General features: G+C 33.0%; 1 protein-coding gene across 4 annotated transcripts in view; it reads left to right on the top strand.

Annotated features, from left to right (window-relative positions):
• The window catches only part of LOC135844985 (cardioacceleratory peptide receptor-like), a 295,508-nt gene that overhangs the window by 256,055 nt on the left and 26,094 nt on the right, over positions 1–13,359 (top strand). For all 4 annotated transcript variants that reach the window (XM_065363405.1, XM_065363408.1, XM_065363406.1 and 1 more), the window contains exon 4: positions 3,553–3,688. In XM_065363405.1, the coding sequence (XP_065219477.1) occupies positions 3,553–3,688 (136 nt within the window). The remainder of the gene's footprint in view (positions 1–3,552; positions 3,689–13,359) is intronic.

Below are 13,359 nucleotides of genomic sequence, written 5' to 3'. Positions count from 1 at the left end.
TTTGGTAAAAAATTGACCATATAAAAATTTTTGGCAAAAAAATTACTTTTTTATCGGTTTGTGTTATAAGTCGGATAATGTTATTAAATTGGGTTGGGACAAACGTTATAGGTAACATTAAGCGACCTTTACTGTAGTTTCAAAAAACCAACCAACTGATTGAAACAGTGTCTGTTCCAAACACAGGTCCTTCCTTGGGTCTGAAAACACCCACTGATTGAAACACTTTCTGTGTCAACCACAGTTTTTTTTTTAATTCTGATTGTTTGATTTAGGCCAGAATGTGGCGTCAGGTTTCTTGTTCATTTTTTGAAATTTCTACCTATTTTATTTTTTTGATTTTTTTCATCAACTTTAGGAAGGTAAGTATGACCATCAAGGAGCAAAATCACTTGGAACCCCTGGAAGGGGTTTTCTCCAAATGGAAGATAGCTGCGTTTATTTAAAGGAATTTTGACGCAGAAATTTAAAACTTTCACCAGTTTTTTTGAGATGTTTAATTTTTTTTTTTGGTTTTCAATTTTGGAGATGACTTTGTGACAGGGGTCAACATTGCTAGCAGAACAATGGTGCTTTTTTCTTGAAAATGGGAGGCGGGCTTATTTAGAAAAGTTGTGATGCATAAGTTGAAAATTTATACCTCACAAAAATTTTATATAGCGTACAATTTTTTGATCTTTTTTCTAGTTGGAGCAGTGAGAGCTCCTGACACAACTTAATTTACTGTTGGCAGTCATAATTTACAGAACCAAATCGTTTTTATTCAAAAAAGCCTGTAACTTAGGAAATGAGAAAAAAAATTAATTGAAAAAATGTTCACAGAATAAGCGCCACCTTACACTTAATACTTTTGATGAGTATGATGATTTTTAATGTTTGGTAAATCATGAAAATTATTGAAAATGTGCTTACCTAATCAAAATTTAGGCAATACGTCTGTGCACCAAATATATAAAATTGACAGCTATTTGCTAAAATTGACTCAAACGTTATCAAAGAGTACGAAAAATTTTCAATGTTGTACGAGATAAATAGGTGGGTACTGAATTTGGTGAAAAATGTTGGTAAATTACACAAAACGAGCCAAACATGTTATTTATATTTAAAAAAAGTACCCGAACAATATTTTAAAAAATGCTGTTCATCATGAAATTCCTCAAATAGACTCTCCCATAAGCTCAAAATCATTGTCTCGATGTTGATTTTAAAATGTTAAAGTTTTACGGTCACAAAACAAGTAATGAGATCATAATTTTATGAATTGACAACTTATTTTCTATATTTTACTTCAATTTTGAAAACTCTACCTTCCCAGATCTCCTGGCACGTGTTTTAGATTTTTAAACTAAAAATTGTCATGGAATTATCTTCCTTGTAAAATTAATACGCCAACACTTCTTTTTCAGCTAAATTCGATGTCTGAAAAAAATGAAGAGAAAAAAATTGACTAAATTGAAAGATGATGTTAGATAGGTACCAGTATTTAAGCCTATGAAAACCATCGACTTTTATACCTACCTAGTACCTACATACATGCTCTATATCGTAACATGTCGATATTTTAAAACCTTTCGAGATGAATAATTCACGTCAGAAGTGAAAAATTTCTCATTCTCGCGTACGTATATAATTTAATCAACACCGGAGGTACTCGTATACACATCTTGTTCGATAATTTTGCGACGACGAGTGCGAAGAACACGCGGCAATTTTATAAAACGCGCTAACGAGACATCGTCTAAGAAGAGATGACAAATCCGCCTCGAATATCCATTAATCTATAAAACTCGAACTAAACAAACAATAAACTTCAGAAAACGTTTCCAAAGTTTGAGCACAACAAAAGCAGTTTTCAAGCGGCGACGATTTCATTCGCAATTAAAGCGAGAGACGAAGAACTCAGCAGGGAAAAAATTCTCTACCTTTAAAATCATCAGTCGTTTCTCGTCGCTAATGAAACGTTGTCGCAATTTTCCTCAAATTATGATTCCCTCCGTCGAGTAATGATGAATTATTTCCAATGCTTTCGAGTTTCTCGATCGTGTAAGTAGGTTTCTTAGAATCGAACCTACATACACGCGAATCAAATGAAGGTAGATGTACCTATACCAATTACTCGTACCTTTCTGTGTAAGTAAATCTGCGATATTCACGTGTTCGAAAATTTGGAGTCAAGTTTGAGATTCATGTTTGGTAAAATATCGCTCGTTTTTTTCCAAGCCTGTAGCCGCGAGTTAAATTCATCAATAACGAAAGCTTTCGACTTTTAATTTTCTACGTGAATTTTAATCTAAAATAGTTTGGGTGAAACTTTATACTCCAAACGTTTATTCTCCGGTTTTAATTAATCTATCACTAAATTAGAATAGTTTTTGGCTATTAGTAAGTTGAGATACCTATGAGATGAGCACATGTAGGTATACAGGGTGTCCCTTCGATAATCTGAATTATTTTTTAAAAACCACCTGAATAATTACATTTTTTGATGTTTTAGATTTTTTTGGCAAAATTTGCCAATTTTTCATTTTATTTTCATTATATTCGGTACCTATTTTGTGATTTTGCGAAAGAATTTGAAATTCAGAAAATTTCAAAACCAACGATTAATTTTGCTGAAAGAGGGAAAATGATTTTCTTTGTCTAATTGGACGTATCCAAATATGAAGTATAACATCTCGTATTTGATAGGACACCTTGTATATTACATCTTACACAACATTACTTGATAGATACACAAACAGAAGGACTACATTAGGAGTTGTTTGTACGTCCATAACGTCACTTAGGATATCTCTCAAATGAGACTTCAATCGTAAACAAAACTAATACCTATACCTAGCCCTCATACGAGAGGGGCCAAGGGGTAGAAAAACACCTTCGATGAACATCGCAACAGTCACAAACACGAGATGATTTACCGCCATTCTCGGAGTACGAATACGAAAACAGGAATGTCGACCTGTCACGTAAACTTTACACGTTAAACATGAAGTTCCATTCAAACTGCGATGGTGAGCCTAACCAGTAGGAATTTTTTCACACGACTTCAATTAATATTCGAATAGGTTCGAAAGTTTTACTTTGTATTGGAAAACTCATCAAATTTACATCATCTCGTTTCACGTTTGGTACACATATAAAAGTAGGTACACCAACATGCATGATAATCTTATAGATATGGGATAAAAATACACTCGGATTTCAAAAAGCATCAATCAAAGTCAAGTTAAACAAAAATATAAAACCTTTTCTATTTCTTCTTCGTCTAGGGTTTCTCTACAACTTCTTGATATTTTTCTATACGTACATCATTGCTGCGTACTTGAGATATACATACGAGTATACTGCGAATAACTCTGGATATTTTGTGAGATACTCGTATATGTGTGCATATGTGTGTGGTGTATTGTTACAATGGAACGCACCAGGGTAGTAAAAAATGGCGAAAAGTTTGCATAAGTATAAATGGAGTGACGTTATACGGCGATAAACCGTGTTGTAAATTTTTTGGAATAATTTAACAATTTTATGCGTTTTGTTTGTTTGTTTCAGACTCCTCAATTCATCGTTTTATGGGTCTTATTTATTTTAATTGTGGTTGGAAACTCGTCCGTGTTGATAGCTTTGCTTAAACATAAGGGAAGGAAATCCCGAATGAATTTTTTCATTATGCACTTGGCATTTGCTGGTGAGTATTACATTATGTAAGCAGTATTCTTAATGTGCATTCTTTGTACGTAGGTATTTTGTTTGTATTTAATGAGATGGTTTTTTAATTGCGAAAATTATTTTGTACATTGAATTTTTCACTTAAATTTTCAGCGATTTTTCTTTATTTTATTCATTTTATAAAATCAAACCTCAACGCATTTGTAGGTACGTTAAGAAAATTAAAAGCCTGAGCCTGACAAAATGTCAGAAATAAATTTTTGAGAGCTTGACATAATCTTAACAAATAATTGATTTTTTTTTCAAGCTCACAAAAATCAAGCTCTATAATCTGAAAGTTTATTCCATTGTAACTTGAGGAGTCAGCAGTTGGTCATATTTTTATCAGAGTTCTTGATGCAGGCAAAAAATTGTATCATCGTCTGTACTCAAAACATGAATTTTCTCCAAAATTTTCAAAAGCTAGGCATTATTAAGAATTCAACAACTTTTACCTCGAAAAATGACTGATAACTTACTAAAGATTATTTGGTAATTCACCAAAAAATAATTAATACCTAATAATTGGCAAAAGATTACTATAAGTATAGTAATTTATCTAAGAAAATGGCCAGAATTATCAATAAGTAATTTACAAAATAAATAAAATCAGACATGATCATCCGGACCGGGTTTTCAGTCTATTGACTTGTCTTTCTAGTTTCTCAAGGTCGTCTGTCTCTGTTCTCTCAAGGTCAACTCTTATGTGTCTGTCTGGCCTCTCAAGGTCACTTTCCTGTCTGTCTGATTCCCCAAGGTCGTCTTCCTGCCTTCTTTGCGTCTCAAGGTCATTGACTCGTCTGTTTATAACCTCTCAAGGTCATCTATCTTGCCTCTCAAGGTCGTCTGTCTGCCTGTACGGTCTCTCAAGGTCACTTACCTGTTTGTCTGACTTCCCAAGGTCGTCTTCTTGCCTGTCTGACATCTCAAGGTTATTGACTCGTCTGTCTACCTTCTGAAGGTCATCTATCTTGCGTCTCAAGGTCGTATATCTGCCTGTACGGCCCCTGAAGGTCACTGACCTGTCTGTCTGACTTCTCAAGGCCGTCTGTCTTGCTGTCTGGCCTCTCAAGGCTGTCTGCTTGCAGGTGGTATTTTATCTAAAATTACTAGTAATTTTCCAATTATTACCAGTAACCAGTAAATTACCAACAATCACCATATGAGTTCCAGAAATTACTTGGATATAGTAGTTCACCAAAAAGTTTCAATTTATCAATAATTACTTACGTGCAGGAAATTTGTGTGGGGGGCGCGGGGGGACGCAGTCTTCTCAAAGGAAAGTTTGAAATAATCAAAAAATTACCATAAAAACTAAAAAAAAATGAAAGAATTAGAAAAAAAATATGAATAAATAAATAAATTTTGGTAATTACCTATTTCAAAAAATTTTGAATTTTTTTTTTGGTCAAAATTACCCAAATATAAAATCTATTAAGGTTGCAACACTGAAATTTTTGAATTATCGAAAACAAGATTAGAATTACGACGAAAATTTGATGAAGATTTGCACTTAAATTAAAACGAAAGTTACTTTTTTATACTTCCAAAAAAAAATTAATAAGCTAGGTGCTTTGATTTTTTCTCAAAACACAGTGGCAGGGGGGTATGAAAATTGGGGACTTGCAACTTCAATTTAGCGCCCTCCCTCCCCCCCCCCTCGACAATAGAAGTACAAAAACAACTAATAACTTGTAATTCGCGAAAAATTATCAAAAATTCATGAACGGAGTCATTTCGTAAAATTAGATCAAATACAAATACTTACTTCAAGTGTTAGAAATTAGCCCATTTTTTCCCAAGTTTTGAAAAATCTGAAATAATAATATTGTAAGAAGAATTCAACAAAGTTTTCTCCAATATTTCAAAATTAAGTCAATGTGACGCGGATTGGCGTTATAAAAATTTCGAGCAGACCCCCTTCCTTCCATTTTTTGAGAAAAAAACATTCGTGATAAAAAATAAAAAAAGATTCGTTATATCTTTTGATTTTTTTTTTCAACTTAGGATAGTTTTTTTTATTACATATCATATAATATTATGTCTTATTATGGACTTGGAGGAAATTTTTCAAACAAATAGAGGAATATTCTCACATAAAATGAAAAAAAACTTCAAAATCAAGATTATCAATAGGCATGAATTTTTTTCAATTTTTCATGTCCTGGGTACTTGAATTTATAAAACTTCAGCTTTGAAATTCAATTATGTTACAATTTAGATAATTTTGAATTACCTATTTTGTTATTTTCAAAAATGTGCTAAAAATTGACAAATTAAATTGAGCTGAGCAGCTGAAATTTTGGATTTGAAGATTTCCTGACGTGCTCTTTTTAAACATCTAAGAATTTATCAAATCTGGGGTGTAGGGTTAGATTGGTTTCTTTGTTAGTATACGACATACGTGAATAAATGTTTTTTAATTTCAAAGTTCTTAGGATTGTCTCACTGTCTCAAATATCGAAATTTTTCCGCTCCTCTCATTCCTCTTACAGCAAAATAAGAAGCAACTTTATACTCACCAGATTGAGTAAATTTTTAGGTAGGTGTAAGCTTTTCTGGCTTCTCCAATTGTAATTTTAAACGAAATATGATTCTTTTTGCAGTAACGTTTTGTAGGTAGAGAAATAAGTGGTAATAATGCAAAAAAAAAAAAAATACCTACCATTTTATTGAAAAAGCTGCGTCGTCATACGAAAGAAAAGAGTTTGATATTGAATCGAATTCTCCCTTCAAATCTCAACATCGACGAGCCTACTTACACTTGTACGGTTTGAATTGCTGCATTAGCAGCAGACATAACGTGATAAGCTGCGACTGATACTTTGAATATTCATGCAGCGTTGAAGTCGAGTGTGTGTTTTTTTCACAAGCTTTCAAACCATTGAAAATAACATTTGTGTAACTACAAAAATACAAAATAAATTTCTCTTCGTAACACGAGCTTATATGATATACCTAACTCAGATACATAGAGAATCATCGTTCGTCGAATTGTATTTCAAAGGGAAAAAAAAACTAAACGTCGATGAAGCTAGAGCTACTACTTTTGAATACGGTACGCCAAATGCACGTACCTAGTGAATTTTGGCGACAGACCGAAGAACACGATAACATCATTATCGCGAACCAACTGCCAAATGAAAAGTTTTTCCTTTACGACCGAACGGACAATCACCCTAATAGTTATAAAATTCTGGTATACGGTGGAAATACGACTAACGGCCGAAAAATTTATCGTCTAGGACAAATCACCATGTTTTTCCCTTAAGCTTTAGGTGTATTGGAAGAGCAATAAGGATAGACGCGTGTCATCGAGTTAAGCGGCTTGGGATTATTTTTTTGCTTTACTATAGCATCAGGTACCTATAGCGTATCCATCAATTCACCAGCCAACGATGTACTTAAAGTCTCTCGCGTGTTTGGTTTCATCTTCTGTGAAAAGTAATTTTCAAATGGAGATACTCGTAATTTGGACACGAGTTAGTTTCGAATCTTTTTATTAAGCAAATGTGAGCTTAGGCATGTGCATGGAACGTAAGTCTAAGTACATATCAAAAGATAACGAATCGTGTGTGTTAAAAGGCATTGTCCTTAGACGGCCTTGAATGAGATTTCATCATTTTACCTACTTTTCTATTTACCAAAAACGTATTCAATTCGTTTGCGAATGATTCACCAAAAAATTATTCAATTCGTTCGCGAATGATTCACCAACAATTAATCAATTCATTCGTGAAGGTGAATGATTTACTAAAAATTGATCATTTCGTTCGCGAATGATTCACTAAAAATTATTTATTTCGTTCACGAATTATTCAGCAAAAAATTATTAAATTCGTTCGCGAATGATTCACCAAAAAATTGTTCAATTCGTTCGCGAATGATTCACCAAAAAATATTCAATTCGTTCACGAATGATTCACCAAAAAACTATTCAATTCGTTCGCGAAAGATTCACCAACAATTAATCATTTTGTTCGCGAATGATTCAGAAACAAAATTATTCAATTCGTTCGTGAATGATTCACTTGGAAATCAATCAATTTGTTTGTGGATGATCCATCAAAAATTGATTACTTCGTTCGCGAATGATTCACCAAAAAATATTCAATTCGTTCACGAATGATTCACCAAAAAACTATTCAATTCGTTCGCGAAAGATTCACCAACAATTAATCATTTTGTTCGCGAATGATTCAGAAACAAAATTATTCAATTCGTTCGTGAATGATTCACTTAGAAATCAATCAATTTGTTTGTGGATGATCCATCAAAAATTGATTATTTCGTTCGCGAATGATTCACTAAAAAATTATTCAATTCGTTCATGGATGAATCACCAGCAATTAAAGAATTCGTTCGCAAACGATTCACTAGAAATTGATTATTTCGTTCGCGAATGATTCACCAAAAAATTGTTCAATTCGTTCGCGAAAGATTCACCAACAATTAATCATTTTGTTCGCGAATAATTCAGAAAAAAATAATTCAATTCGTTCGCGAATGATTCACCAAAAAATTGTTCAATTCGTTCGCGAATGATTCACCAAAAAACTATTCAATTCGTTCGCGAAAGATTCACCAACAATTAATAATTTTGTTCGCGAATGATTCACCAAAAAGTTATTCAATTCGTTCGTGAATGATTCACCAACAATCAATCAATTCGTTCGCGGATGATTCACTAAAAATTGATAATTTCGTTCGCGAATGATTCACCAACAATCAATCAATTCGTTCGTGGATGAATCACCAGCAATAATTAAAGAATTCGTTCGCAAACGATTCACTAGAAATTGATTATTTCGTTCGCGAATGATTCACCAAAAAATTGTTCAATTCGCTCGCGAAGGATTCACCAATAATTAATCATTTTGTTCGCGAATGATTCAGAAAAAAATTATTCAATTCGTTCACGAATGATTCACCAAAAAATTTTTCAATTCGTTCGTGAATGATTCACCAACAATCAATCAATTCGTTCGTGGATAATTCACTAAAAATTGATTATTTCGTTCGCGAATGATTCACCAACAATTAATCATTTATTTAGCGAATGATTCACCAACAATTAAAGAATTCGTTCGCAAACGACTCACTAGAAATTGATTATTTCGTTCGCGAATGATTCACCAAAAAATTGATTATTTCATTCGCAAATGGTTCACCAAAAAATTATTCAACTCGTTCACGAGTGATTCGCCAACAATTAATCAATTCGTTCGTGAATGATTCACTAAAATTGATTATTTCGTTCCCGAATGATTCAATGAAAATTAATTATTTCAAACTATTCAATTCGTTAGTGAATGATTCACCAACAATTAATCATTTCGTTCGCGAATAATTCAACAAAAAATTATTCAATTCGTTCGCGAATGATTCACTAAAAATTGATCATTTCGTTCACGAATGATTCACCAACAATTAATCATTTCGTTCGCGAATAATTCAGCAAAGAATTATTCAATTCGTTCACGAATGATTCACCAACAATTAATCAATTCGTTCGTGGACGATTCGCTAAAAGTTGAATATTTCGTTAGCGAATGATTCACCAATAAAGTAACAATTAATCAATTCGTTCGCCAATGATTCACCAAAAAATTATTCAATTCGTTCACGAGTGATTCGCCAACAATTAAACAATCGTTCGCGAATGATTCACTTGGAAATCAATCAATTTGTTTGTGGATGATCCCTCAAAAATTGATTACTTCGTTCGCGAATGATTCACTAAAAAATTATTCAATTCGTTCGCAAATGATTTACCTAGAAATCAATGAATTTGTTAAAATACCAATCGTTTGTGAATGATTCGATTCGATTCGCTTGAAAACAATTGAAATTCAATTCACATTGAGTCATTAATCAAACAATAAATTTGAAAAATTTGTATACCTACGAGGCCAGGGAACTTCTCGCTTTGAATCCCTCTCCCCCTCCTCTCAACATTTCATGGAGAATCAAAATATTAGATAGGTATCAATGAAGGAAGCAATTGCATTTAGTTCACCTTGCTCGAAGGCTACTACGCAGAATTTGAATTGATTTCGATATAAACCACCATGCACAGGTAGGTACTCGTATCCTACAAATAATAAGTATGAAAATATACGAACGTTTGAAGGTTCCATCCGCATCATTTTATTAAAACAAAATACTCCGTAGCGAAATTCAAATCGAGCTGAAATATCTCGCAATGAAAAAAACTCAACGTGTAGAAGATGCGGAATTGAAATTCGCCTCGTCTCGTAATGTGGGTAAAATAGAAAAAAAATGACGCGTATACTGGAAAGAATTTAATAAAGTATAAAATACTACACACCGCGAAGCTCATCAAAAATGAATATATCATTAAAATAGAAATCATTCGCGAAAAATTAGACACCCTTTTATTGGTCGAGTGTATCGTAGCGCGACAATCGGGGTATTTTAATTTTCCAAATTTATTTCCTCTCGTTAATGTCGGATTGAAATGCACTCGCAAATTAAAACGAAAACAACGAATAACCGAAACATAAACATGTTGAAAGGACGTAACGCATTTGTAGTACGTGTTTTTTAATTGGATAATATCCAAGAAACAAGACTCGATGTCAGATTCCGAACACCAGGAACGTAGTTTTTTTGAGGGGGTAAGAATCGAGATTTGAAAAGGCAAGCAGAAAGTAGGTACCCCTAATGTTAAATGAAATTCATTTTACGGACGAGTACGAGTACTATCGATTGGCTTGATTTAAACAAGTTTTTAATTTGATAACCTATCTAGTATCTACCTACCTTTATTCTATTGTTATTTCGAGCAGAAAAAATACACACTCTTGAAACCCATCATCAAAGAACAAGTTTTTTATACGCGGATTAGGTAATATTTGGACGAAAAAGCGAAAAAAGAAAAAGAGAAACGAGTTGCGATAGAAAAAGAGCAGCGTAGAAGGGTGAAAAAAAGAGATGACGTATTGTTGAAAATCTTACAAGGCTTTTATTTTTGTTAATATGATGGTTGCCTAAGAAATGTGTAAAAGTAGCCTTATATGCCTTTTATTGTACCGAAAAACACGTGCGTTTGAAAAGAAAACAATAGTCGTATATTCCATGTAGAGAAAATCACGGCGATGATGGTAGCTCGAAGGGTCTGACAAAGGAAGAAGTGCAGGGCGCCGGGTACGGGTGCGTCGGCCGGATTTTTTTTTTTTTACTTTTCATTGGTCGTGTAAAATTCGCCTAATAGCCGAACTATGTTCCCATTTTCGTGAGAATTGTGTGGTAAAGAAATTCTTTACGAGAACGGTTTTCCTTTTCCCATCACAACTCACCCTTGCTCGCTATATAGTAGTTGGTTCTTCTCAAAGATATGGTTTTTTCTCGATTTTTGCTGCTCCATGTTGCAAACGCCGTCATAAAACAAACAACCGGAAGCGCGCTTTGATTGCTGCCAGGCGTGTCTCGAGACGAATTTTATTTCGCTTTTCAACTTTCTTACTATATACTCGTACTTACTTGCTCTCTCTCGGTCCGATACGAAAGAAAGACAATACCGCCAAGTGTTATTCTTGAGGATATGTTATTTTAGGCAAAATCGCAATCACACTCCGTCCTATTCTTGCGATGAAAATAACCGCGAGAAATTCAAAGAACAAAATCGAACGAAGGAACTCGATTACAATTTTTTTTTAAAACTCTTTTTCAGATGGAAAAGGTTAATGGAACTAGAGTGAATGATTGTTTGTAGGAAAGGGTTGAATTTCTGCTCACTTTTTCAATTCGATGCCTGTAAGTTTTAAAATTTTACAAACCAACGAGGAAATTTCCAGAAGTATTCGACTTCGATTTGAACAGAACTGTGATTTCGGGAAAACGCATAACCTGAAACTCCCAAAGCCAAATTTTCATTTTTGAATATTTAAAATTGATCATTTTTAGCAATATCAACTCCTCCGAACCGAATTTCACTGTTTCCAGTCATTCTAGAGTCTCTAATGCGAAATTTCTTCAAAATATATGGAAATTGAAATCGAGAAAATTTAATAAAAAATTGAAAATAAGCTGAAAATTGGACGATAGAATTGGAAATTGAGATTGAAAATTATGATCATTAAATTTGAAAATAAGTAGATATGAATTGAAAATGACAACTCTTAAAACAAAATCAAAAACTGGCTATGAAATTGAAAATCCAGAAGATTGAATTGTTAGAAAATCTAAAATAAAAATGGAATTAAAAACTGGCCTTCAACATTGAAATACTAAAAACGAAATTGAAAATTCTGAACATTAAATTTGAAGTCCCAAAATGAAATACCTATTGAAAACTGAAAAAAAAACTAAAAACTGAAAACGGAACTAAAAAATCCAGATTACCGAATGAAAAGCTGAAAATTAAACCAAGCTAAGAACCGACTATAAGACTGAAAATTTGTTGTAAACATCGAATTAAAAACCTGAAAGATTTCAAAACTCTGAAAATGAACCAGAAATCTTGAAGGGTAAATACTGAGAATAAAATTTAAAATCCTGAGAATTGCATGAAAAACACTGAAATACACAATCAAAAACCAATAAAATTGAAACTGAAAATTAAATTGGAAATTTCGAGCATTGAATCAAAAACACAAAGCAAAATTAATAAGTGAAAATTAAAAATTGAAAAATGTGTTAATCGAATCAAAAACCAAAAATGAAATTGAAAACTCTGAATAAACTCAAAACTTGATAATAACTGAAAATGAAATCAGAAGTCCTGAAAACTGAATGAAAACCTGCTATTAAAACTGAAGAATATTGAACACTTGAAACGAAATTGAAAAATCTGAACTTTGAACTAAAAGCATATTAAAGTGAAGTTGAAAACACTGAAAATAAAATCCAAACCGGAAAATGAAATTGAAAAAAAAATTGAAAACAGAAAATAGAGTCAAGTACTAAAAACTGAAAACAAAACAAAAAATCCTAAATACGTATCAAAATTCAGAACTGAAATTGAAAATGAAACTGAAAATGACCATGAAATTGGAAATATGGATTTCTGAACATTATTGAGAATAAAATGAAATTAAAAGCTAAGCATAAAAGTAAAAATTGAAAGTAAAATTTAAATTTTTTAAAATTTAATGAAAAATTGAAAATGAAATCAAAAACATAATAATGTTGAAAACAGAAATTGAAATTAAAAATTCGGAACATGAAATCGAAAACTGAAAATGAAATTGATAACTGAAAATAGAGTTGAAAATTATGAAGATTGAATCCAAACTATGAAATAAAGTTGAAACTCAAACAGGACTCTTGGTGACCTTCGCTTCAGAATTCAGACTAGACAGGTCAATGACCTTCAGAGACCAGCCTAGAAGTCAGATGGCCATCACAAGCCTCACAGACAGTTCAAGGATTTTCAGAGGTCAGATTACAAGCCACGTAGTCTTCAAAAGCCAGCCAGACAGGTCAATGACCTTAGGAGGACAGACGACGGTCTCTAGAAGTCAGACAGACAGGTCAATGACCTTGAGAGGCCAGACAGGAAGCCAGTCGGCTTTCAACAGTCCACCAGGCAAGTCAATGACCTGCCAGACAGACAGGTCAGTCACCTTAGGAGCCCCGACTGGAAGCCAGACGTCCTTCACATGCCTAACAGACAGTTCACTGACC

This window comes from Planococcus citri, chromosome 4, assembly GCF_950023065.1.
Source record: "Planococcus citri chromosome 4, ihPlaCitr1.1, whole genome shotgun sequence".
Lineage (NCBI taxonomy): Eukaryota > Metazoa > Arthropoda > Insecta > Hemiptera > Pseudococcidae > Planococcus > Planococcus citri.
This window is presented reverse-complemented; position numbering and strand designations above follow the sequence as displayed.